Source organism: Odontesthes bonariensis, chromosome 20 (genome assembly GCF_027942865.1).
Source record: "Odontesthes bonariensis isolate fOdoBon6 chromosome 20, fOdoBon6.hap1, whole genome shotgun sequence".
In the NCBI taxonomy this organism is placed as follows: domain Eukaryota; kingdom Metazoa; phylum Chordata; class Actinopteri; order Atheriniformes; family Atherinopsidae; genus Odontesthes; species Odontesthes bonariensis.
In genome coordinates, this window is record NC_134525.1 from 60001 (window position 1) to 83637 (window position 23637).

At 43.4% G+C, this 23637-nt stretch overlaps 1 protein-coding gene across 9 annotated transcripts in view; it reads left to right on the plus strand.

Moving 5' to 3' along the window:
- Nucleotides 1-4604: 4604 nt before the first annotated feature.
- The window catches only part of LOC142370192 (receptor-type tyrosine-protein phosphatase mu-like), a 198147-nt gene continuing 179114 nt past the window's right edge, over nucleotides 4605-23637 (plus strand). For all 9 annotated transcript variants that reach the window (XM_075452655.1, XM_075452657.1, XM_075452656.1 and 6 more), the window contains exon 1: nucleotides 4605-4969. In XM_075452655.1, coding sequence (XP_075308770.1) covers nucleotides 4882-4969 — 88 coding nt within the window. In that variant the 5' untranslated portion in view covers nucleotides 4605-4881. The remainder of the gene's footprint in view (nucleotides 4970-23637) is intronic.

A 23637-nucleotide genomic window follows, 5' to 3' on the forward strand; every position in this document is an offset into this window, starting at 1 on the left:
TGGTTACCTGAGGTATGGGGCGGGGCCTGTTGTTTACCAGAGGTATGGGGGCGGGGCCTGTTGGTTACCTGAGGGCTGGGGGCGGGGCCTGTTGGTTACCCAAGGGCTGGGGGCGGGGCCTGTTGGTTACCTGAGGTATGGGGCGGGGCCTGTTGGTTACCAGAGGGCTGGGGGTGGGGCCTGTTGGTAACCTGAGGGCTGGGGGTGGGGCCTGTTGGTTACCTTAGGGCTGGGGGTGGGGCCTGTTCGTTACCTGAGGTATGGGGCGGGGCCTGTTGGTTACCTGAGGGCTGGGGGCGGGGCCTGTTGATTACCTAAGGGCTGGGGGCGGGGCCTGTTGGTTACCTGAGGTATGGGGCGGGGCCTGTTGTTTACCAGAGGGCTGGGGGTGGGGCCTGTTGGTTACCTAAGGGCTGGGGGTGGGGCCTGTTGGTTACCTGAGGGCTGGTGGTGGGGCCTGTTGGTTACCTGAGGGCTGGGGGTGGGGCCTGTTGGTTACCTTAGGGCTGGGGGTGGGGCCTGTTGGTTACCTAAGGGCTGGGGGCGTGGCCTGTTGGTTACCTGAGGTATGGGGCGGGGCCTGTTGTTTACCAGAGGGCTGGGGGTGGGGCCTGTTGGTTACCTAAGGGCTGGGGGCGGGGCCTGTTGGTTACCTGAGGTATGGGGCCGGGCCTGTTGTTTACCAGAGGCCTGGGGATGGGGCCTGTTGGTTACATTAGGGCTGGGGGTGGGGTCTGTTGGTTACCTGAGGGCTTGGGGCGGGGCCTGTTGGTTACCAGAGGGGTGGAGGCTGGGGGGTGTTGGTTACCAGAGGGCTGGGGGTGGGGCCTGATGGTTACATGAGGGCTGGGGGTTGGGCCTGTTTGTTACCTGAGGGCTGGGGGCGGGGCTTGTTGGTTACCTGAGGGCTGGGGGTGGGCCTGTTGGTTACCAGAGTGCTGGGGGCGGGGCCTGTTGGTTACCAGAGGGGTGGGGATGGGCCTGTTGGTTACATTAGGGCTGGGGGTGGGGCCTGTTGGTTACCTGAGGGCTTGGGGCGGGGCCTGTTGGTTACCAGAGGGGTGGGGGCGGGGCCTGTTGGTTACCAGAGGGGTGGGGGTGGGGCCTGATGGTTACCTGAGGGCTGGGGGTGGGGCCTGTTGGTTACCTGAGGACTGGGGGCGGGGCTTGTTGGTTACCTGAGGGCTGGGGGCGGGGCCTGTTGGTTACATTAGGGCTGGGGGTGGGGCCTGTTGGTTACCTGAGGGCTTGGGGCGGGGCCTGTTGGTTACCAGAGGGGTGGGGGCGGGGCCTGTTGGTTACCAGAGGGCTGGGGGTGGGGCCTGATGGTTACCTGAGGGCTGGGGGCGGGGCTTGTTGGTTACCTGAGGGCTGGGGGCGGGGCCTGTTGGTTACCTGAGGGCTGGGGGTGGGCCTGTTGGTTACCAGAGTGCTGGGGGCGGGGCCTGTTGGTTACCAGAGGGGTGGGGGTGGGCCTGTTGGTTACATTAGGGCTGGGGGTGGGGCCTGTTGGTTACCTGAGGGCTGGGGGCGGGGCCTGTTGGTTACCTGAGGGCTGGGGGCGGGGCCTGTTCGGTACCAGAGGGGTGGGGATTTTTTACTTCTTACGTAAGTAAAGGTTTTACAATTTCCCTGTTTCGATGAGGAGGCGGGGCTTACAGCAGATTCAAAGTTGTAGACGTTTATGTTTATGATGATGTCAGTTTATGAATGTTATATTTCACTGTTTGAGTCTAAATAAAATCTCCTGGACATAACTGAAGGCTCTTCCTCCCATTCTACTTTTAGAAACTCTCGGAACCTCAAGTAAACCTGCAGTCTAAGAGCAAAGTGCTCTGTTAGGAAAATATATTACAATGAGATCTTGTGATGGAGCTCGGTCATTAAGAGCTTTATGTGTGAGGAGAATTTAACAGGTTGGGGTCACTGGCTGGGGTGGGCTACTGACAGACGCCAACACAAACTTCCACACATTCATCTGTACGCACCACAGTACACCTCACACACACCTCGGGATTTTTATCCGTCCGGTCCTTGTTTTCCACTGTCGGCGGTTCTATTCCTCTCTGACTAACTCAAGGTTTTATTCATCAATAAAGCTGGTTAGATCAGATGGTCAAAGAAAAAACCAGGAGACAAGACACCTGAGGACGTCTGGGCTAAAGTCTGGGCTAAAGTCTGGGCTAAAGTCTGGGCTAAAGTCTGGGCTAAACGTCTGTGCTAAAGTCTGGGCTAAAGTCTGGGCTGAACGTCTGTGCTAAAGTCTGGGCTAAAGTCTGGGCTAAACGTCTGGGCTAAACGTCTGTGCTAAAGTCTGGGCTAAAGTCTGGGCTAAACGTCTAGGCTAAAGTGTGGGCTAAAGTCTGGGCTAAATGTCTAGGCTAAACATCTAGGCTAAACGTCTGGGCTAAAGTCTGGGCTAAACGTCTATGCTAAAGTCTGGGCTAAAGTCTGGGCTAAAGTCTGGGCTAAAGTCTGGGTTAAACGTCTGGGCTAAAGTCTGGGCTAAAGTCTGGGATAAAGTCTGGGCTAAACGTCTAGGCTAAACGTCTAGGCTAAAGTCCGGGCTAAAGTCCGGGCTAAAGTCTGGGCTAAACGTCTGGGCTAAACGTCTGGGATAAAGTCTGGGCTAAAGTCTGGGCTAAAGTCTAGGCTAAAGTCTGGGCTGAACTTCTGGGCTAAACGTCTGGGATAAAGTCTGGGCTAAAGTCTGGGCTAAACGTCTGGGCTAACGTCTGGGCTAAACGTCTGGGCTAAACGTCTGGGCTAAACGTCTGGGATAAAGTCTGGGATAAAGTCTGGGCTAAACGTCTGGGCTAAAGTCTGGGCTAAACGTCTGGGCTAAAGTATGGGCTAAACGTCTGGGCTAAAGTCTGGGCTAAACGTCTGGGCTAAACGTCTGGGCTAAAGTCTGGGCTAAACATCTGGGCTAAACGTCTGGGATAAAGTCTGGGCTAAACGTCTGGGCTAAAGTATGGGCTAAACGTCTGGGCTAAAGTCTGGGCTAAACGTCTGGGCTAAAGTCTGGGCTAAACGTCTAGGCTAAAGTCTGGGCTAAAGTCTGGGCTAAAGTCTGGGCTAAACGTCTAGGCTAAAGTCTAGGCTAAAGTATGGGCTAAAGTATGGGCTAAAGTCTGGGCTAAAGTCTGGGCTAAACGTCTGGGCTAAAGTCTGAGCTAAACGTCAGGGCTAAAGTCTGGGCTAAACATCTGGGCTAAAGTCTGGGCTAAATGTCTGGGCTAAAGTCTGGGCTAAACATCTGGGCTAAACGTCTGGGCTAAACGTCTGGGCTAAACGTCTGGGCTAAGAGTCTGGGCTAAACATCTGGGCTAAAGTCTGGGCTAAAGTCTGGGCTAAACGTCTGGGCTAAACGTCTGGGCTAAAGACGAGAAAGAAGAATCTAACACTGAGGACTGAAACAGAACAGACTAAACCAGAGCTGAGACTAAGAAACATGGAGCAGGAATATTTTTAATATAATATTTTTCATTTGAAACAAATTTGAAACAAATTTGAAACAAATTTGAAACAAATTTGAAAAAAATCTGATCAAAACTCTCATAAAGTTGTGCTTCTGTAACTTTGGTAAAGGTGTAGTACCGCGGAGTGTCCTGCAGGGGGCAGCACCGACTCAGAAAACCCCGGAATGGAGCTCTTTGCTGTGTTTACTCTTCATCACTGGACGCCATTTAAACTGTTTCCAGCTGCTGATGATGATGAGCAGGTTCAGCCAGCAGGGGGCGCCACATGCGCGTGAGACCCGCGGACTGCTGCACGCGCTTTGGTTCACGTTCACACCGAAGTGTGACTCCGAACCAAAAAGCAGAAAACATCAACAAAAACATTCAATTAAGATGAAATGACTGAAAATAAACCATCTGAGGGAAACTAAATTATACTAAATATTAAATGACTGAATCAGATTCAGGATGTAAAGGTGAAAGAATCAGAAAAATACAGAAATATGACAAATACATCATACATTATAAAACACAAATATAATGAATGTATGGAAAAATACACAAATATGTGTTCAAATGAGAAATATATGGAAAAATACACAAGTTCAAATGAAAAATATTACAAAAATACGCAAATAAAATTAGTTAAAATGAGAAATAGCAGAGAAACACAGAACTATGATGAGTTTAATAAATAAATATAAAATAGTTTAATAAATAAATATAAAATAGTTAAATGAGTTAAATGAATAAATATAAAATAGTTTAATGAATAAATATAAAATAGTTAAATGAGTTTAATAAATAAATATAAAATAGTTAAATGAGTTAAATGAATAAATATAGAGGCGGTCGGTGGCATGGTGGGTTAAGCAGCCGCCCCCATGTAGAGGCTACAGTCCTCGCTACAGCTGGCCCTGTGCTGCATGTTATTCCCCCTCTCTCTGCCCCTGCTTCCTGTCTCTCTCCAGCTGTCCTATCATTAAAGGCATAAAAATAAAGTGAAATGTATCAGAACAACAGGTTAAACCAAAGTGGGAGAATAACTGAACAGAAGAAGAAGGTGGAGACTGAAGGAAAAAGCCCCCCCCCCCCCTCTCTCTCTCTCTCTCCCCCCTTTCTCCGGGTGTCTCTCGCCCCCTGTGACGTCACCAGCTGCTCGGTGAACGGACTCAGTGTCTCGCGCTCCCTCAAACCGGAGCCTCAAAAGCTTCAACTGTGTCCGCGAGCTCCCGGTTTACCTGGTCCGTGACCGTGAGTCCGCGTGTGTGCGCGTGTGTGCGCGGGCCCGGAGGAAAGTACCCAGCAGAAGAAGAAGAAGAAGAAGAAGAAGAAGAAGAAGAAGGAGGAGTGGAAGTGGGCCGGACTCCGGAGTTTCTGGGCCGGAGTTGCTGAGGAGTTTCCCCGGTGTCGGTGGAACATGGAGCGGGCTGGAAGTTTGCTGCTGGCCGCGGCGCTCGCGCTGCTGGCGCGGGCACCGCCGGCCGCGCGCGCGGACACCTTCAAAGGTAGGACTGGGGGTTCCGGGGGGTTCTGGAGCGGGTTCTGGAGCGGGTTCTGGAGGGTTTTATGGGTTCTGGAGCGGGTTTCAGGGGCTTCTGGAGCGGGTTCTATGGGTTCTGGAGCGGGTTTCAGAGGTTCTGGAGCGGGTTTCAGAGGTTCTGGAGCGGGTTTTAGGGGTTCTGGAGCGGGTTTTAGGGGTTCTGGGGGGTTCTGGGGGTTCTGGAGCGGGTTTTAGGGGTTCTGGAGCGGGTTTCAGGGGTTCTGGAGCGGGTTCTATGGGTTCTGGGGGGTTCTGGGGGTTCTGGAGCGGGTTTTAGGGGTTCTGGAGCGGGTTTCAGAGGTTCTGGAGCGGGTTCTGGGGGTTCTGGAGCGGGTTTTAGGGGTTCTGGAGCGGGTTTCAGGGGTTCTGGAGCGGTTCTCAGTGGTGTGAACATGGGAGTTACTGTGTGCTGGCATCCAAGTTTCCAGCTGGAAAATCTCTTCTTCCTCCTTTTCTTCTTGGCTGTGTCAGAGTTCTCAGAGCAGGAGAACCAGCTGAGAACTGAACTAGAACCTCCCAGAGCTGCGTTTTTATCTCAGTTTGTCTTCTGGAGCCGGAAACACAGCCAGAACCAGAAGCTGTTCTGCCCCCGCAGGGTGGACCCGAACCAGAAAATAAAACGGAACAGAACCGAATAAAATAAAACAGAACCAAATAGAACCAAACAGAACAGAATAAAATAAAACAGAATTAAACAGAACAGAATAAAATAAAATAAAACCAAACAGAACCAAACAGAACTGAAGAGAACCAAACAGAACCAAACAGAACCGAACAGAACAGAACCGAACAGAACCGAACAGAATAAAATAAAACAGAACCAAGCAGAACTGAACAGAACCGAACAAAATAAAATAAAACAGAACCGAACAGAATAAAATAAAACAGAACAGAACAGAACAGAACCAAACAGAACCAAAAAGAACCGAACGGAACTGAACAGAACAGAACAGAACAGAACAGAACCAAACAGAACCAAACAGAACCAAACAGAACCGAACGGAACTGAACAGAACAGAACAGAATAAAATAAAACAGAACCAAACAGAACCAAACAGAACCAAACAGAACCGAACCGAACAGAACTGAACCGAACAGAATAAAATAAAACAGAACCAAACAGAACTGAACAGAACAGAACAGAATAAAATAAAACAGAACCAAACAGAACCAAACAGAACTGAACAGAACAGAACAGAATAAAATAAAACAGAACAGAACCGAATAGAACAGAACAGAACCGAATAGAACAGAACAGAACAGAACAGAACCGAATAGAACAGAACCGAATAGAACAGAACAGAATAAAATAAAACAGAACCAAACAGAACCAAACAGAACCGAACCGAACAGAACTGAACAGAACAGAACAGAATAAAATAAAACAGAACCAAACAGAACCAAACAGAACCGAACAGAATAAAATAAAACAGAACCAAACAGAACCAAAAAGAACTGAACAGAACCGAACAGAACAGAATAAAATAAAACAGAACCGAACCGAATAGAACAGAACAGAACCGAATAGAACAGAACAGAACAGAACAGAACCGAATAGAACAGAACCGAATAGAACAGAACAGAAGAAAATAAAACAGAACCAAACAGAACCAAACAGAACCGAACCGAACAGAACTGAACAGAACAGAACAGAATAAAATAAAACAGAACCAAACAGAACCAAACAGAACCGAACAGAATAAAATAAAACAGAACCAAACAGAACCAAAAAGAACTGAACAGAACCGAACAGAACAGAATAAAATAAAACAGAACCGAATAGAACAGAACAGAACCGAATAGAACAGAACAGAATAAAATAAAACAGAACCAAGCAGAACTGAACAGAACCGAACAGAATAAAATAAAACAGAACAGAACAGAACAGAACCAAACAGAACCAAACAGAACCGAACGGAACTGAACAGAACAGAACAGAACAGAACCAAACAGAACCAAACAGAACCAAACAGAACCGAACGGAACTGAACAGAACAGAACAGAATAAAATAAAACAGAACCAAACAGAACCAAACAGAACCAAACAGAACCGAACCGAACAGAACTGAACCGAACAGAATAAAATAAAACAGAACCAAACAGAACTGAACAGAACAGAACAGAATAAAATAAAACAGAACCAAACAGAACCAAACAGAACTGAACAGAACAGAACAGAATAAAATAAAACAGAACCGAACCGAATAGAACAGAACAGAACCGAATAGAACAGAACAGAACAGAACAGAACCGAATAGAACAGAACCGAATAGAACAGAACAGAATAAAATAAAACAGAACCAAACAGAACCAAACAGAACCGAACCGAACAGAACTGAACAGAACAGAACAGAATAAAATAAAACAGAACCAAACAGAACCAAACAGAACCGAACAGAATAAAATAAAACAGAACCAAACAGAACCAAAAAGAACTGAACAGAACCGAACAGAACAGAATAAAATAAAACAGAACCGAACCGAATAGAACAGAACAGAACCGAATAGAACAGAACAGAATAAAATAAAACCGAACAGAACCAAACAGAACCAAACAGAACAGAACAGAACAGAATAAAATAAAACAGAACCAAACAGAACCAAACAGAACAGAACAGAACCAAATAAAATAAAACAGAACCAAACAAAACATAACATAACAGAACAGAATAAAATAAAACAGAACCAAACAGAACCGAACGGAACTGAACAGAACAGAATAAAATAAAACAGAACCAAACAGAACCAAACAGAACCGAACAGAATAAAATAAAACAGAACCAAACAGAACTGAACAGAACAGAACAGAATAAAATGAAACAGAACCAAACAGAACCAAAAAGAACTGAACAGAACGGAACAGAACAGAATAAAATAAAACAGAACAGAACAGAACCGAATAGAACAGAACAGAATAAAACAGAACAGAACAGAACCGAATAGAACAGAACAGAACCGAACAGAACAGAATAAAATAAAACCGAACAGAACCAAACAGAACAGAACAGAATAAAATAAAACAGAACCAAACAGAACCAAACAGAACCAAACATAACAGAACAGAATAAAATAAAACAGAACCAAACAGAACCAAACAGAACCAAACAGAACCGAACAGAACGGAACTGAACAGAACAGAACAGAATAAAATAAAACAGAACCAAACAGAACCAAACAGAACCAAACAGAACCAAACAGAACCGAACAGAATAAAATAAAACAGAACCAAACAGAACCAAACAGAACCGAACGGAACTGAACAGAACAGAACAGAATAAAATAAAACAGAACCAAACAGAACCAAACAGAACCGAACAGAATAAAATAAAACAGAACCAAACAGAACTGAATAGAACAGAACAGAATAAAATAAAACAGAACAGAACCGAACAGAACCAAACCGAACAGAATAAAATAAAACAGAACCGAATAGAACAGAACAGAATAAAATAAAACCAAACAGAACTGAAGAGAACCGAACAGAACAGAACAAAATAAAATAAAACAGAACCGAACAGAACTGAACAGAACCAAACAGAACCAAACCGAACAGAACATAACCAAACAGAACCGAACAGAACATAACCGAACAGAACATAACCAAACAGAACCGAACAGAACCGAACAGAACCGAACAGAACAGAACAAAATAAAATAAAACAGAACCGAACAGAATAAAATAAAACAGAACCGAACAGAACCGAACAGAACAGAATAAAATAAAACAGAACAGAACAGAACAGAACCAAACAGAACCAAACAGAACAGAACAGAACCAAACAGAACCAAACAGAACCGAACGGAACTGAACAGAACTGAACAGAACAGAATAAAATAAAACAGAACCAAACAGAACCAAACAGAACCGAACAGAATAAAATAAAACAGAACCAAACAGAACAGAACAGAACAGAACAGAATAAAACAGAACAGAACCAAACAGAACAGAACCAAACAGAACCAAACAGAACCGAACAGAACAGAACAGAACCAAACAGAACAGAACCAAACAGAACCAAACAGAACCGAACCAAACAGAACCAAACAGAACCGAACAGAACAGAACCAAACAGAACAGAACAGAACAGAACAGAATAAAACAGAACAGAACCAAACAGAACAGAACCAAACAGAACCAAACAGAACCGAACAGAACAGAACAGAACCAAACAGAACAGAACCAAACAGAACCAAACAGAACCGAACCAAACAGAACCAAACAGAACCAAACAGAACAGAACCAAACAGAACCAAACAGAACCGAACAGAACAGAACCAAACAGAACAGAACCGAACAGAACAGAACAGAACCGAACAGAACAGAACCAAACAGAACAGAACCGAACAGAACCGAACAGAACATAATAAAATAAAACAGAACCAAACAGAACAGAACAGAACCGAACAGAACAGAACCAAACAGAACAGAACCGAACAGAACCGAACAGAACATAATAAAATAAAACAGAACAGAACAGAACAGAACCAAACAGAACAGAATAAAATAAAACCGAACAGAACAGAACAGAACAGAATAAAATAAAACCGAACAGAACAGAACAGAACCAAACAGAACAGAATAAAATAAAACCGAACCGAACAGAACAGAACCGAACAGAACAGAATAAAATAAAACCGAACAGAACAGAACAGAACCAAACAGAACAGAATAAAATAAAACCGAACAGAACAGAACAGAACCAAACAGAACAGAATAAAATAAAACCGAACCGAACAGAACAGAACCGAACAGAACAGAATAAAATAAAACCGAACCGAACAGAACAGAACCGAACAGAACAGAATAAAATAAAACCGAACAGAACAGAACCAAACAGAACAGAATGAAATAAAACAGAACAGAACCAAACAGAACAGAATAAAATAAAACCGAACAGAACAGAACCAAACAGAACAGAACCAAACAGAACAGAATGAAATAAAACAGAACAGAACCAAACAGAACAGAATAAAATAAAACCAAACAGAACAGAACAGAACCGAACAGAACAGAACCGAACAGAACAGAATAAAATAAAACCGAACAGAACAGAACAGAACCGAACAGAACAGAATAAAATAAAACCGAACCGAACAGAACAGAACCGAACAGAACAGAATAAAATAAAACCGAACAGAACAGAACCAAACAGAACAGAATGAAATAAAACAGAACAGAACCAAACAGAACAGAATAAAATAAAACCGAACAGAACAGAACCAAACAGAACAGAATAAAATAAAACCAAACAGAACAGAACAGAACCGAACAGAACAGAACCGAACAGAACAGAATAAAATAAAACCGAACAGAACAGAACAGAACCAAACAGAACAGAATGAAATAAAACAGAACAGAACCAAACAGAACAGAATAAAATAAAACCGAACAGAACAGAACCAAACAGAACAGAATGAAATAAAACAGAACAGAACCAAACAGAACAGAATAAAATAAAACAGAACCGAACCGAACCGAACAGAACAGAATAAAATAAAACAGAACAGAACAGAACAGAACCAAACAGAACCAAACAGAACCGAACGGAACTGAACAGAACTGAACAGAACAGAATAAAATAAAACAGAACCAAACAGAACCAAACAGAACCGAACAGAATAAAATAAAACAGAACCAAACAGAACAGAACAGAACAGAACAGAATAAAACAGAACAGAACCAAACAGAACAGAACCAAACAGAACCAAACAGAACCGAACAGAACAGAACAGAACCAAACAGAACCGAACCAAACAGAACCAAACAGAACCGAACAGAACAGAACCAAACAGAACAGAACAGAACAGAACAGAACAGAATAAAACAGAACAGAACCAAACAGAACAGAACCAAACAGAACCAAACAGAACCGAACAGAACAGAACAGAACCAAACAGAACAGAACCAAACAGAACCAAACAGAACCGAACCAAACAGAACCAAACAGAACCAAACAGAACAGAACCAAACAGAACCAAACAGAACCGAACAGAACAGAACCAAACAGAACAGAACCGAACAGAACAGAACAGAACCGAACAGAACAGAACCAAACAGAACAGAACCGAACAGAACCGAACAGAACATAATAAAATAAAACAGAACAGAACAGAACAGAACCAAACAGAACAGAACCGAACAGAACCGAACAGAACATAATAAAATAAAACAGAACAGAACAGAACAGAACCAAACAGAACAGAATAAAATAAAACCGAACAGAACAGAACAGAACAGAATAAAATAAAACCGAACAGAACAGAACAGAACAGAATAAAATAAAACCGAACCGAACAGAACAGAACCGAACAGAACAGAATAAAATAAAACCGAACAGAACAGAACAGAACCGAACAGAACAGAATAAAATAAAACCGAACAGAACAGAACAGAACCGAACAGAACAGAATAAAATAAAACCGAACAGAACAGAACCAAACAGAACAGAATGAAATAAAACAGAACAGAACAGAACAGAACAGAATAAAATAAAACCGAACAGAACAGAACCAAACAGAACAGAATAAAATAAAACCAAACAGAACAGAACAGAACCGAACAGAACAGAATAAAATAAAACCGAACAGAACAGAACAGAACCGAACAGAACAGAATAAAATAAAACCGAACAGAACAGAACAGAACCGAACAGAACAGAATAAAATAAAACCGAACAGAACAGAACCAAACAGAACAGAATGAAATAAAACAGAACAGAACCAAACAGAACAGAATAAAATAAAACCGAACAGAACAGAACCAAACAGAACAGAATGAAATAAAACAGAACAGAACCAAACAGAACAGAATAAAATAAAACAGAACCGAACCGAACCGAACAGAACAGAAGGTTCTGTTTTATTCCCTAAAACTTCCCTAAACACTTTACTCGTCTCTTATTGGTCAGTCAGGCGTTGAGCTGAAGGGTGAAAGAGAGTTTGGGTGTTCTTTAGTTGTCATGGCGTCGTCATGTCGTCGTCATGGCGTCGTCATGACGTCGTCATGGCGTCGTCATGGCGTCGTCATGGCGTCGTCATGGCGTCGTCATGGCGTCGTCATGGCGTCGTCATGGCGTCGTCATGGTGTCGTCATGGCGTCGTCATGGCGTCGTCATGGCGTCGTCATGGTGTCGTCATGGCGTCGTCATGGCGTTGTCATGGCGTCGTCATGGCGTTGTTATGGCGTGGTCATGGCGTTGTCATGGCGTTGTCATGGCGTTGTCATGGCATGGTGTTGTCATGGCATGGTGTTGTCATGGCGTCGGTTGGTGCGTTCAAAAACTCCGGTTCCTCTGCTTGGTCACAGTCAGCCAGAACCTGAGAGCTCTGCTGGGTCTATAAATCTGTTAATACACCTTTATAAGGGTTCTCAGGGTCTGACTCATTTAAACTGGGTTCCTTTCTGGTTTTAAACTGGTTTTATTCAGATTTTTAAACTGGTTTTTATTCTGGTTTTTAAACTGTTTTTTTGAACTGGTTCTCAAATGTTTTATACTGTTTTTTTTAATTCTGTTTTTTAACTGGTTTGTATTCTGGTAGATTACAGCCTGGGTGTAGTGTGTAGTTTTAGATTATTTTCAGACTGGTTTTTGACTGGATTTAGACGGGCTTGGGACTGGTTCTTATACTGGTTTTAGACCTTCAGACCTTAAATATTTCCCCTTTGTTCTGGAATGCTTTTCGACTTCATTTTTGGACTGTTTTCTAGCTTGATTTGAGCTGGCTTTGGCCCCGTCTGATCTGGCTCAGAACCTGCCTGAGATTCTTCCTGTTTTTAGCGTTTCTCTGTCTCACAGCCGGCTGATGATGGCGGTGTTTTAGTCGTTGCTACACAGCGTACAGAACCTGCCGGTGGAGCATTCGGCTGCTTTCAAAGGAACTTTGTCTTTAATAAACGGGGCTCAACTCGCAGAGAGAACTCCTGAAAACAGACGCCGGAGTCGGGACATAAGGAGGCCAGCAGCTCTGTGAACTCTGCAGCCTCGGGGGCGTTTGATTTCTCCTCCTGCCCGTCCCTCTCTGCTGCACATATGGCCGGCTGTGGGGGGGGCGTGAGAGAGAAAAGCAGCAGAGAATGAAATTAAACTCTCCACAGCCTCGGTCCAAGATGGCCGCCACACCCTGATAACTGGGGCTAATGAGCGTGCCCAGTTATTGGGGGCAGCTTGAGTTCCCCGGGCTTTTGGTCCGTTGTTTTATCAGTTTGTCACGTTGTGGTTGTTTCCTGTGAAGGTCAACGGTTTGTTTTACCAACAGAAAGCATGAACGTTGGTTTATTTTATCAGATGGGATGAATGGAAGGGCCCACAACAGACCTGATCTATCTCTGAGTCATCGTCAGGGAAAGATCAAGGTTTCTTTTCTTTTTTTTAATTTACTTATTTATTTGTTTTTATTTCTGTTATTTCTTTTTATTTCTTTGTTTTTTATTTTATTTTTAAATTTTTAAATTTATTTTTCTTTTATTTCTTTTCTTTCTTTCTTTCTTTCTTTCTTTCTTTCTTTCTTTCTTTAATTATTTTATATTTATTTTTTATTTTTATTTATTTATTTATTTATTTATTTTAATTTTCTGACAGATATGAGGAGCTGATCTTCTATGGTGTTGGGGGGACTGCACAAAATCATCTGTTCAACTGTAGTGTGGGTAATAAAGTGTTTATAGTTTTACACTTTGTGGCTGGCTTTGGACTGGTTTCAGACAGATTTCAGACTAAGTTAAGACTGGATTCAGCCCAATTTCTCAGAGGGTTATCGCGGGTCATGATTTATCGACTTTAAAAGATGACGGCTGTGTATTATCCGTGTTATAAATCTGATGGTAAAAGCAGCAGAATGTTCACCTAAAGCTGGACAGCGAAACACAGTCTGTGATTACAGCACGGCCGTTAGCTGAGCAGCACACACACTGAAACACAGTCCCAGGTGACCCGGCGTGTCCAGATTCAGGGCTGATTCAGTGCTTTACCTTTTTCCTTTTCCTTGTTCAGGTGCAGTCAGCTCTTTGTTCTGTCTCGTCAGGGTTTTAATGAAGCTCACAGATTAACACGCCGTGACGTCGGGTGTGAGTGTTTGTGCGTTTCCAGGGTCCTCGGTGAGTTAATTATCTTCCCTCGTACCTCAGAGACTTCCTTCCTGTCTTTTTTATTCGTGCATCGGGTGAGTCGGGAACACGTTCCGGCTGACGGAATGTGAGGAACATTCTGGGTCAAAGTCATAAAATGCGGATAATCCATACGGAACGTAAAGAACCAAGACTCTGGCTGTGTTCGAAACCGCATACTACTCCTACTACTCATACTACTCCTACTAACTTTCTGAGTTAGTATGCGAGTTTGAGTAAGCAGACGTTCCCGGATGCATACTAGATTCTCTGAAATGTTGGGTATGCATCATGAGGTTACTACTCATACTCAAACTACCCAAGATGCAACGTAACGTGACGTCGCCGATCGTCATTTCCTGTCAAAACGGCAGTTTCAAGCTAGCTACAACGAGGGTAGGTTCACTTCCTGTTTTCAAAACAAAAGCACCAATTGTATGATAATGGCTTTCCCTATGATAAAAGGCAACGGGTATTTTATTTTGTGAAAATAACCGGAAGTGCGTTAGCTCACTGCGGCTAGCTTTAGTAGCGCCGAATTCGTGGGAACAAAATTGTAAACAGCCGGTATTTTGTCAGGTTTTCAACACGTTGGGGATCTAAACGACTACTTTCTCACCTGAAAATGTTTCAAATGTTGCTAAAGTTTACAGAGTTTAGAGCTTAAGGGAAATCAGCTTCAGGCCGGCTGATTTCGGCTCGGGCAGGAGCGAAATGCATTGTGGGTAAACGCTCTGCATACTGTCCGATCGAATGAGTATGTAGTATGGAGTATGGAAGTATGTAGTATGGAAGTATGTAGTATGTAGTATGGAAGTATGAAGTATGTAGTATGGAAGTATGTAGTATGTAGTATGGAAGTATGTAGTATGTAGTATGGAAGTATGTAGTATGTAGTATGGAAGTATGTAGTATGTAGTATGGAAGTAGGAAGTATGTAGTATGGAAGTATGTAGTATGTAGTATGGAAGTATGTAGTATGGAAGTATGTAGTATGTAGTATGGAAGTATGTAGTATGGAAGTATGTAGTATGCGGTTTCGAACACAGCCCAGGTCTCTGTAAGTTGGAGCGGTTCTGGAACGATTGTTGTGTGTTGGACATGTGGCTCCACCTTCAGGTCAAAGCTGGAACTTTAGGAAGAATCACCTCAGAGCTGCATGTTTGATCCAGATCCAGAACACTCCTGAGAAGAACTTACCAGAACCTAAGGCACATGCAATCACTTTCAAACGGTTGAGAGCCCTGACTGAGGACTAATAAACCCGTTCATTTCATCAAATCTGTCTCCATATTATGCCCGTGAGATGATTGGGGGCTCGTCCGGGATGTTAAGATGGAGAGGGGCTTATTTTCTGTTTAAACAGTTTAAATGTGAGATTTGGTGCTTCAGTCTCAAACTGGACCTCGAACTACGGATTGAAGTTCTGCTTTGTGAACGATTTGTTTACAATCCCAGCAGGGGGCGCTGCACAGGCTGCTGCTCGTTTCAGTGTTGCCAGGTTTGCTTATTATCAGCAACTTTGGACTTTTGGACATTTTCCATCATATTTTCCATCATGTTTCCTTTATGTTTCCTTTATGTTTCCCTCATGTTTCCTTTATGTTTCCTTTATGTTTCCATCATATTTTCCCTCATATTTCCCTCATGTTTCCCTCATGTTTCCCTCATGTTTTCCTTCATGTTTCCCTCATGTTTCCTTTATGTTTCCCTCATGTTTCCCTCATGTTTCCATCATGTTTCCTTCATGTTTCCTTCACGTTTCCTTTATGTTTCCATCGTTCAGTGTGGACTTTGATCCCTCACCTGAACCTTGAATCCCACCTGCAGTGCCATCGCAGAAACGCAGCTGAAGGAGACGTTTGATTCTAAAGGACTGTTGGGGTGATGCAGTTTCCTTTAATTCCTCGATATTTGAGTCATGTTGAAGCAGTTTGGAAGAGAAACATAAAGTCGTAAACCTACGAGGAAGCACACTGTGTCTGTGTGTGTATCACATGACTTTTCTCAGGCTGCTTTTTAAGCCAATTTAGGTTTTCAGCTGCTGGAGCCGCCTTTAATGGTGTTAGCGCTGAGCACACACCCTGCTGTGTGCTGGTGAACTAAACTGTTAGTAAAAAGCCTCCACGCTGCAGGGTAACAGGCTCTGATCTGCTCTGTGAGACGACTGAATGAAGTAATCTGATAGTGAAAGTTATTTGTGTGATGGAGACGTCTCACTGTAAACAGTAAAAGATGTCGTTTCACAGTCTAGGATTCAGATCAAATGTTACTGGTGTTGTTTACTGGTGCTATTCCAATGAATCTGGTTCTAATTGGCTGGAACTGGATCTTTGAAGTGCCCTGATATGACATTTGCTGTGATTTGGTGCTTTATAAATCAAACTGAACTGAATCATCAGAAATACGATGATGATGATGAAGGAAGGAAAAGGGAGAGAAGGAGAAAGGAAAGAAAATGACACCCTTGGTATTTATAACTAAGCTCAGAAACAGAAAGTAGTTGTGCAAAATTTGGTATGAAGTGTGTTATCATCTGTGAACTGCAGCATTTTGGTAGTGACAGGTGGTGGTTTGGGGGGTGAAATGTATTCTCACGCCTTCATTTGGTCATGTTTTGGTATTGAAGGTTTTATTTGGGGTTCTTTGGGTTTGTTTGGTTGTTTTTTTTTTAAATTGGGCCTATTTCGGGAGTGGTCAGACCAAAAAGTAAATATACATTAAAGCTTGGGGATTTTTTTTTTTTTTTGCGGGGCTTGAGATAACGAAGCAATGTGGATGTAATGATATCGGTGCTTTCTAATTCACGGCGTGCACATGTCATGCAAGACTGAAACAAGGAAATAGCATTTATTGTCTTCCCGGTAAAAGGGGTAATAAAGTGTAACTGTAACATATTGTATATTAAAAAGTGATGGTGGAAGATGAAAACGGGTCATATTGTGACCGTATTTTTACCTTTTTACCTCGATGTCACCGTTAAAGCTGAACCTGACCTCAAGATGCATCCATTCGATTAATTTTCTGTCTGAAAAATGACTTCTGATGATAAAACAGGGTCCTGTTGGGCTGAATGAGGAGGAAAGTGGAGCGTTCAGACCAGGGGCGAGGCTAGGGTATTTTTAGTGGTGCCAAGGCACCACCCTGAGATAGCTCGGCACATTTTTAAAATATTATATTATACAAAAACACTTTTTTTTTTTTTTTTTGCTCAAGGATGCATTATTTTAGTGACCATTTTAATTATTTTCTAGCATTTGTTTTTGTTTTAACTCTTTACTCCCAAAATAAATGTTGAGTTATCTTCAGTATCTGTCTCAGGCTCTCTGTAAAGCCGCAGTTTTTTTAAAAAATTGAATGTTGCAGGGGAAAACACTACTCAAAGCAAAACTAATACAGCTCCAAAATTGATAAATGTACTATACTAGTTCGCCTCAATTAGTGAGAAATAATGTGCCTCTGTGAGCACTGGGGGCTGGGCCCCCCTAAAGACCAGATCCTCAAACCGCCCCTGGTTCAGACCTTCAGGAGAACATGACTTCTGATCATAAAACAGTTTATTCCCATAAATTCCCATAAATTCCCGTTAATTCCCGTTAATTCCCATGGAAAGTTTCCGTCTTCGAAAATTCCGGGAATTTTGCAACCCTAGTTCTGGTGGTGGTTCACAGCTGGTCGCCCCTTCCTTGTTCTGGTTCTGATGGAGGATTCTTGCTCTGTATGAATTGGACTAATTTGGAATTTAATTAATTGGATTTGATTGTATCATGATTGTATTACAATGAATCTGGTTCTAATTGGCTGGAACTGTATCTTTGAAGTGCCCTGATATGACATTTGCTGTGATTTGGTGCTTTATTAATCAAATTGAACTGAATTAACAGAAATATGATGACAGAGGAAGATGAAAACGGGTCATATTGTGACCGTATTTTTACCTTTTTACCTCAATGTCACCGTTAAAGCTGAACCTGACCTCAAGATGCATCCATTCGATTCATTTTCTGTCTGAAAAATGACTTCTGATGATAAAACAGGGTCCTGTTGGGCTGAATGAGGAGGAAAGTGGAGCGTTCAGACCTTCAGGAGAAACATGTCGGCCTCCTGTTTGTGCTGCGGTTATTTAAAGATGTTTAAAAAATGCAGGAATCTTTAATCTTCCCACATTATCTGCGGCAGGAGGAGCGCTGCTGTCAGCCTGCTTAATAACCCGGGCTCGGCCTCGGTGTTTGCGCTCGGATTAGAGCCGCGGGAGAAAGGATCCCCGGCGGGCCGAGGCGCCCGGGCGGCCCCGGTGGCCCCCGGGATTAACGCGGCGTCTGCAAACCCAGCGGGGATTAAAGCAGCCGGATTAAGACTCCTTTTGTTTAACGTGTGAGATGAGATGGAAGACGAGGAGGAGGATTTGTGTTCCTGAGAGCGCACAAAGGGAAGGCTGGTGTCGGCGCTAAGCTCTGTCACAGAGATCCAAATCTCCCCCGGTCAGAACTGTCGCCGGAGGTCACGCTACAACACTGGATTTCCAGTGTTCTGTGTGTAAAAGAGTTTAAAAAGAGCAGAAACCAAAGGAAAACAGGAGTGTATCAGGCTGTTTTATAAGGCACCAAGCTGCTCCTGCTGCATTAAAGGCATTAAAGGCATTTTACATGATCAAATCAATGGTTATAATCAATAAAACACTGTGTGGGTCTGAGATGGGCCCAGAACAAGGAAAAATGATTACAGCCAGTGATCAGAAAAAAGAGATTTTTCCATTTCCTTTACTTCCTGTCAGATAATCTCAGCTCATGGTTACGGTCACCTGGTTGGAATAAAATCAGGGTTATCTTTACCTCATTACCAGGTAAAAATGATGTTTGTTTAACAGATGAAGAGAAGCTGATGAGACAGAACGGGAAATATGTTGAGTCCAGAGGTCCGTTTCACAAAGCAGGTTTAGTGAAAACTCTGAGTTTATTCAGTTTATTAACCCTGAGATGAGAGAAACTCTGAGTTTATTCAGTTTATTAACCCTGAGATGAGAGAAACTCTGAGTTTATTCAGTTTATTAACCTGAAATGAGAGAAACTCTGAGTTTATTAACCTGAGATGAGAGAAACTCTGAGTTTTCTGTCTCAGAGTTTTCTATCTCAGAGTTTTCTGTCTCAGAGTTTTCTGTCTCAGAGTTTTCTGTCTCAGAGTTTTCTGTCTCAGAGTTTTCTATCTCAGAGTTTTCTGTCTCAGAGTTTTCTGTCTCAGAGTTTTCTGTCTCACAGTTTTCTGTCTCAGAGTTTTCTGTCTCACAGTTTTCTGTCTCAGAGTTTTCTATCTCAGAGTTTTCTGTCTCAGAGTTTTCTGTCTCAGAGTTTTCTGTCTCAGAGTTTTCTGTCTCAGAGTTTTCTGTCTCAGAGTTTTCTATCTCAGAGTTTTCTGTCTCAGAGTTTTCTGTCTCAGAGTTTTCTGTCTCACAGTTTTCTGTCTCAGAGTTTTCTGTCTCACAGTTTTCTGTCTCAGAGTTTTCTATCTCAGAGTTTTCTGTCTCAGAGTTTTCTATCTCAGAGTTTTCTATCTCAGAGTTTTCTGTCTCAGAGTTTTCTGTCTCAGAGTTTTCTATCTCAGAGTTTTCTATCTCAGAGTTTTCTATCTCAGAGTTTTCTATCTCAGAGTTTTCTATCTCAGAGTTTTCTATCTCAGAGTTTTCTGTCTCACAGTTTTCTGTCTCAGAGTTTTCTGTCTCAGAGTTTTCTGTCTCACAGTTTTCTGTCTCACAGTTTTCTATCTCAGAGTTTTCTGTCTCACAGTTTTCTGTCTCAGAGTTTTCTGTCAGTGAGACGCCTCCCAGGTTAACCAAATTATTTCTGCGACATCAGATTATAAAAAGAAGCGTGTGCATGTGTGTGTGCACGTGTGTAATCCCTGTCCAGAGATGTTGGTGTGATTAGTGTTGTGGCCCAAATCCCTGATCATATTGATGGGATTATTGTTTGAAGACGGTGTGTGTGTGTGTGTGTGTGTGTGTGTGTGTGTGATCGGTGTAATCTGTTTGAAGACGGTGTGTGTGTGTGTGATCGGTGTAATCTGTTTGAAGACGGTGTGTGTGTGTGTGATCGGTGTAATCTGTTTGAAGACGGTGTGTGTGTGTGTGATCGGTGTAATCTGTTTGAAGACGGTGTGTGTGTGTGTGTGTGTGTGTGTGATCGGTGTAATCTGTTTGAAGACGGTGTGTGTGTGTGATGGGTGTAATCTGTAATCTAAGATGCTTCCTGCCTGCTCAGCAGAGTCTGAACCAAACAGGTGTTTCACTGCAGCACAGACGGCGGCTTTGGGGGTAAAACCCAAAGATGGTTCAGACACTTTGGTTCAGTTTTATTAATAAAGCACCAAATCACAACAACTTCATCTCAGGGAACTTCAAAGATACGGTCCAATGCAAGCCAATTACAACCAATTCATATCCAATTAATTAAATGGGTCCAATTCATACTGGAGCCAATTAGATGGTTGAACGGATCGGTTAGGGTTAGGGTAACCTCTGGTAGGGTTAGGGTTAGGGTTAGGGCAGTGGTTCTCAAACTTTTTTGGTCATTCCCCACTTTGAACAAGTAATATTTTATAATGAATCAATAACATCAAATAACACAAAGTTCAAAAAGAGAAAATAAAAGTGTTTCATTTGCAATCTGTGATAAAAAACAGAAACAACTGAAATGTATCCTGCATTAGTGGCTGCAATGAGCCTGTTTTGCACAACTTCTCAAAACGTGGTTGCAGGCTTGAAACTGCCACACAAGTCATGCTCAGTGTTGAGCTGAGATCTGTGTTTTGTTTTCAGAGATGCCACAGCTGAGAAGCATGTGGTTGCATTTTGGGATTCTGTATGTAACTTTGTACGAGTCTGTACATTGCAACCGTGAATCCTAGACCAAGATAGCTTTCATCATATTTTCTTTTGGGTTGGGTTTTTGGTTGTCTTGGCCCCTCTGTCTTGTGCGTTTGTGATGGTGCTGGCTCCTTTTTGGTCCGAGTCACTAATGTATCCATGTTGCTCACAGTTATGCTACCTGCTACTTTGTTGTCCAGCTGCAATCAACAACCCGACGTCAATCATTGTTTTTGCACTTTAGTTCCAGGTTACGTTTTTCTCCCGGTCTCCCAATGCTCTCTCATGATTTTAGCTGTTCATTATTGCTTTGTTTGTGTGTGGGTGCTTTGTTTAGTGAATTATCTTAAATGTCAATAAAGAAAAGCATTTAAGATAGGCATAAAATTTTTAATTTCCTCCCGTTTGTCCCGCCCCACTTGCCACGTCTCCGTTCACCACCAGTGGGGTGCGCCCCACACTTTGAGAAGCACTGGGTTAGGGTAACCTCTGGGTTTAGGGTTAGGGTTAGGGTAACCTCTGGATGTAGGGTTAGGGTTAGGGTAACCTCTGGTTGGGTTAGGGTAACCTCTGGGTTAGGGTTAGGGTTAGGGTAACCTCTGGTTGGGTTAGGGTTAGGGTAACCTCTGGTTGGGTTAGGGTTAGGGTAACCTCTGGTTGGGTTAGGGTACCCTCTGGTTGGGTTAGGGTTAGGGCAGTGGTTTTCAAAGTGGGGGCCGCTAGGGGGGGCTCAGAAAATTGGAGTGAAGATAAGAAAAAAATTGCAAAAATAAAAAATAAGTCATTAATTTTTTTTAAACATCATTATAAAAATTGTCACATTTTTTTAATCAGTATTGTAAAATACAATTTATAATAATATATCATATGGAAATGTTATTTGCCATGCTTGTCTTTCTGATTGGCTGCCAGTCAAAACATGGTAGACCTGGCGGTTTGCGCCTGTTCTGAAGCTGCTCTGCTCCTCAAGCTAGCGTGTAGCTAGCTTAGCCAAAATGAACAGATTTTTGATTTGGAAGAGACTGAAAGAACTGGCCGACTAAAATCAGAAAGTATGAGGCAGCATACATTAAGTTTGGCTTTACAGCCGTACAGAAAAATGGCGTCCTCTGTCTGGAGACGCTCTCAAATGAGTGTTCAAAACCTTCGAAACTTCAGCGTCATACAATACAAAAACATCCGGCAGAGTCTGACTTCTTCAGACGTAAAGAAGAGCATTTAGTCAGGCTGCATTCACACAGCGAGCTGCTGTCCGGGAATAAAAGAAAGAAAATACTTTCTAAAAGTTGATGTTTCTTTACATATTTTGTAGCATTGTCTGTGGTTTGCAAAGGGGGCCAGAAGCTGATACTGTTAGGGGGGCCTTGGCATGGAAAAGCTTGGGAACCCCTGGGTTAGGGTAACCTCTGGTTGGGTTAAGGTAACCTCTGGTTGGGTTAGGGTAACCTCTGGTTGGGTTAGGGTAACCTCTGGTTGGGTTAAGGTAACCTCTGGTTGGGTTAGGGTAACCTCTGGTTGGGTTAGGGTTACCTCTGGTTGGGTTAGGGTTACCTCTCGTTGGGTTAGGGTTAGGGTAACCTCTGGTTGGGTTAGGGTTACCTCTGGTTGGGTTAGGGTAACCTCTGGTTGGGTTAGGGTAACCTCTGGTTGGGTTAGGGTTACCTCTGGTTGGGTTAGGGTTACCTCTGGTTGGGTTAAGGTAACCTCTGGTTGGGTTAGGCTTACCTCTGGTTGGGTTAGGGTTACCTCTGGTTGGGTTAGGGTTAGGGTAACCTCTGGTTGGGTTAGGGTTACCTCTGGTTGGGTTAGGGTAACCTCTGGTTGGGTTAGGGTTACCTCTGGTTGGGTTAGGGTTACCTCTGGTTGGGTTAGGGTAACCTCTGGTTGGGTTAGGGTTACCTCTCGTTGGGTTAGGGTTAGGGTAACCTCTGGTTGGGTTAGGGTTACCTCTGGTTGGGTTAGGGTAACCTCTGGTTGGGTTAGGGTTACCTCTGGTTGGGTTAGGGTTACCTCTGGTTGGGTTAAGGTAACCTCTGGTTGGGTTAGGCTTACATCTGGTTGGGTTAGGGTTACCTCTGGTTGGGTTAGGGTTAGGGTAACCTCTGGTTGGGTTAGGGTTACCTCTGGTTGGGTTAGGGTTAGGGTTACCTCTGGTTGGGTTAGGGTAACCTCTGGTTGGGTTAGGGTTACCTCTGGTTGGGTTAGGGTAACCTCTGGTTGGGTTAGGGTTACCTCTGGTTGGGTTAGGGTTAGGGTAACCTCTGGTTGGGTTAGGGTAACCTCTGGTTGGGTTAAGGTAACCTCTGGTTGGGTTAGGGTTACCTCTGGTTGGGTTAGGGTAACCTCTGGTTGGGTTAAGGTAACCTCTGGTTGGGTTAGGGTTACCTCTGGTTGGGTTAGGGTTACCTCTGGTTGGGTTAAGGTAACCTCTGGTTGGGTTAGGGTAACCTCTGGTTGGGTTAGAGTTACCTCTGGTTGGGTTAGGGTAACCTCTGGTTGGGTTAGGGTTACCTCTGGTTGGGTTAGGGTAACCTCTGGTTGGGTTAGGGTAACCTCTGGTTGGGTTAGAGTTACCTCTGGTTGGGTTAAGGTAACCTCTGGTTGGGTTAGGGTTACCTCTGGTTGGGTTAAGGTTACCTCTGGTTGGGTTAGGGTTACCTCTGGTTGGGTT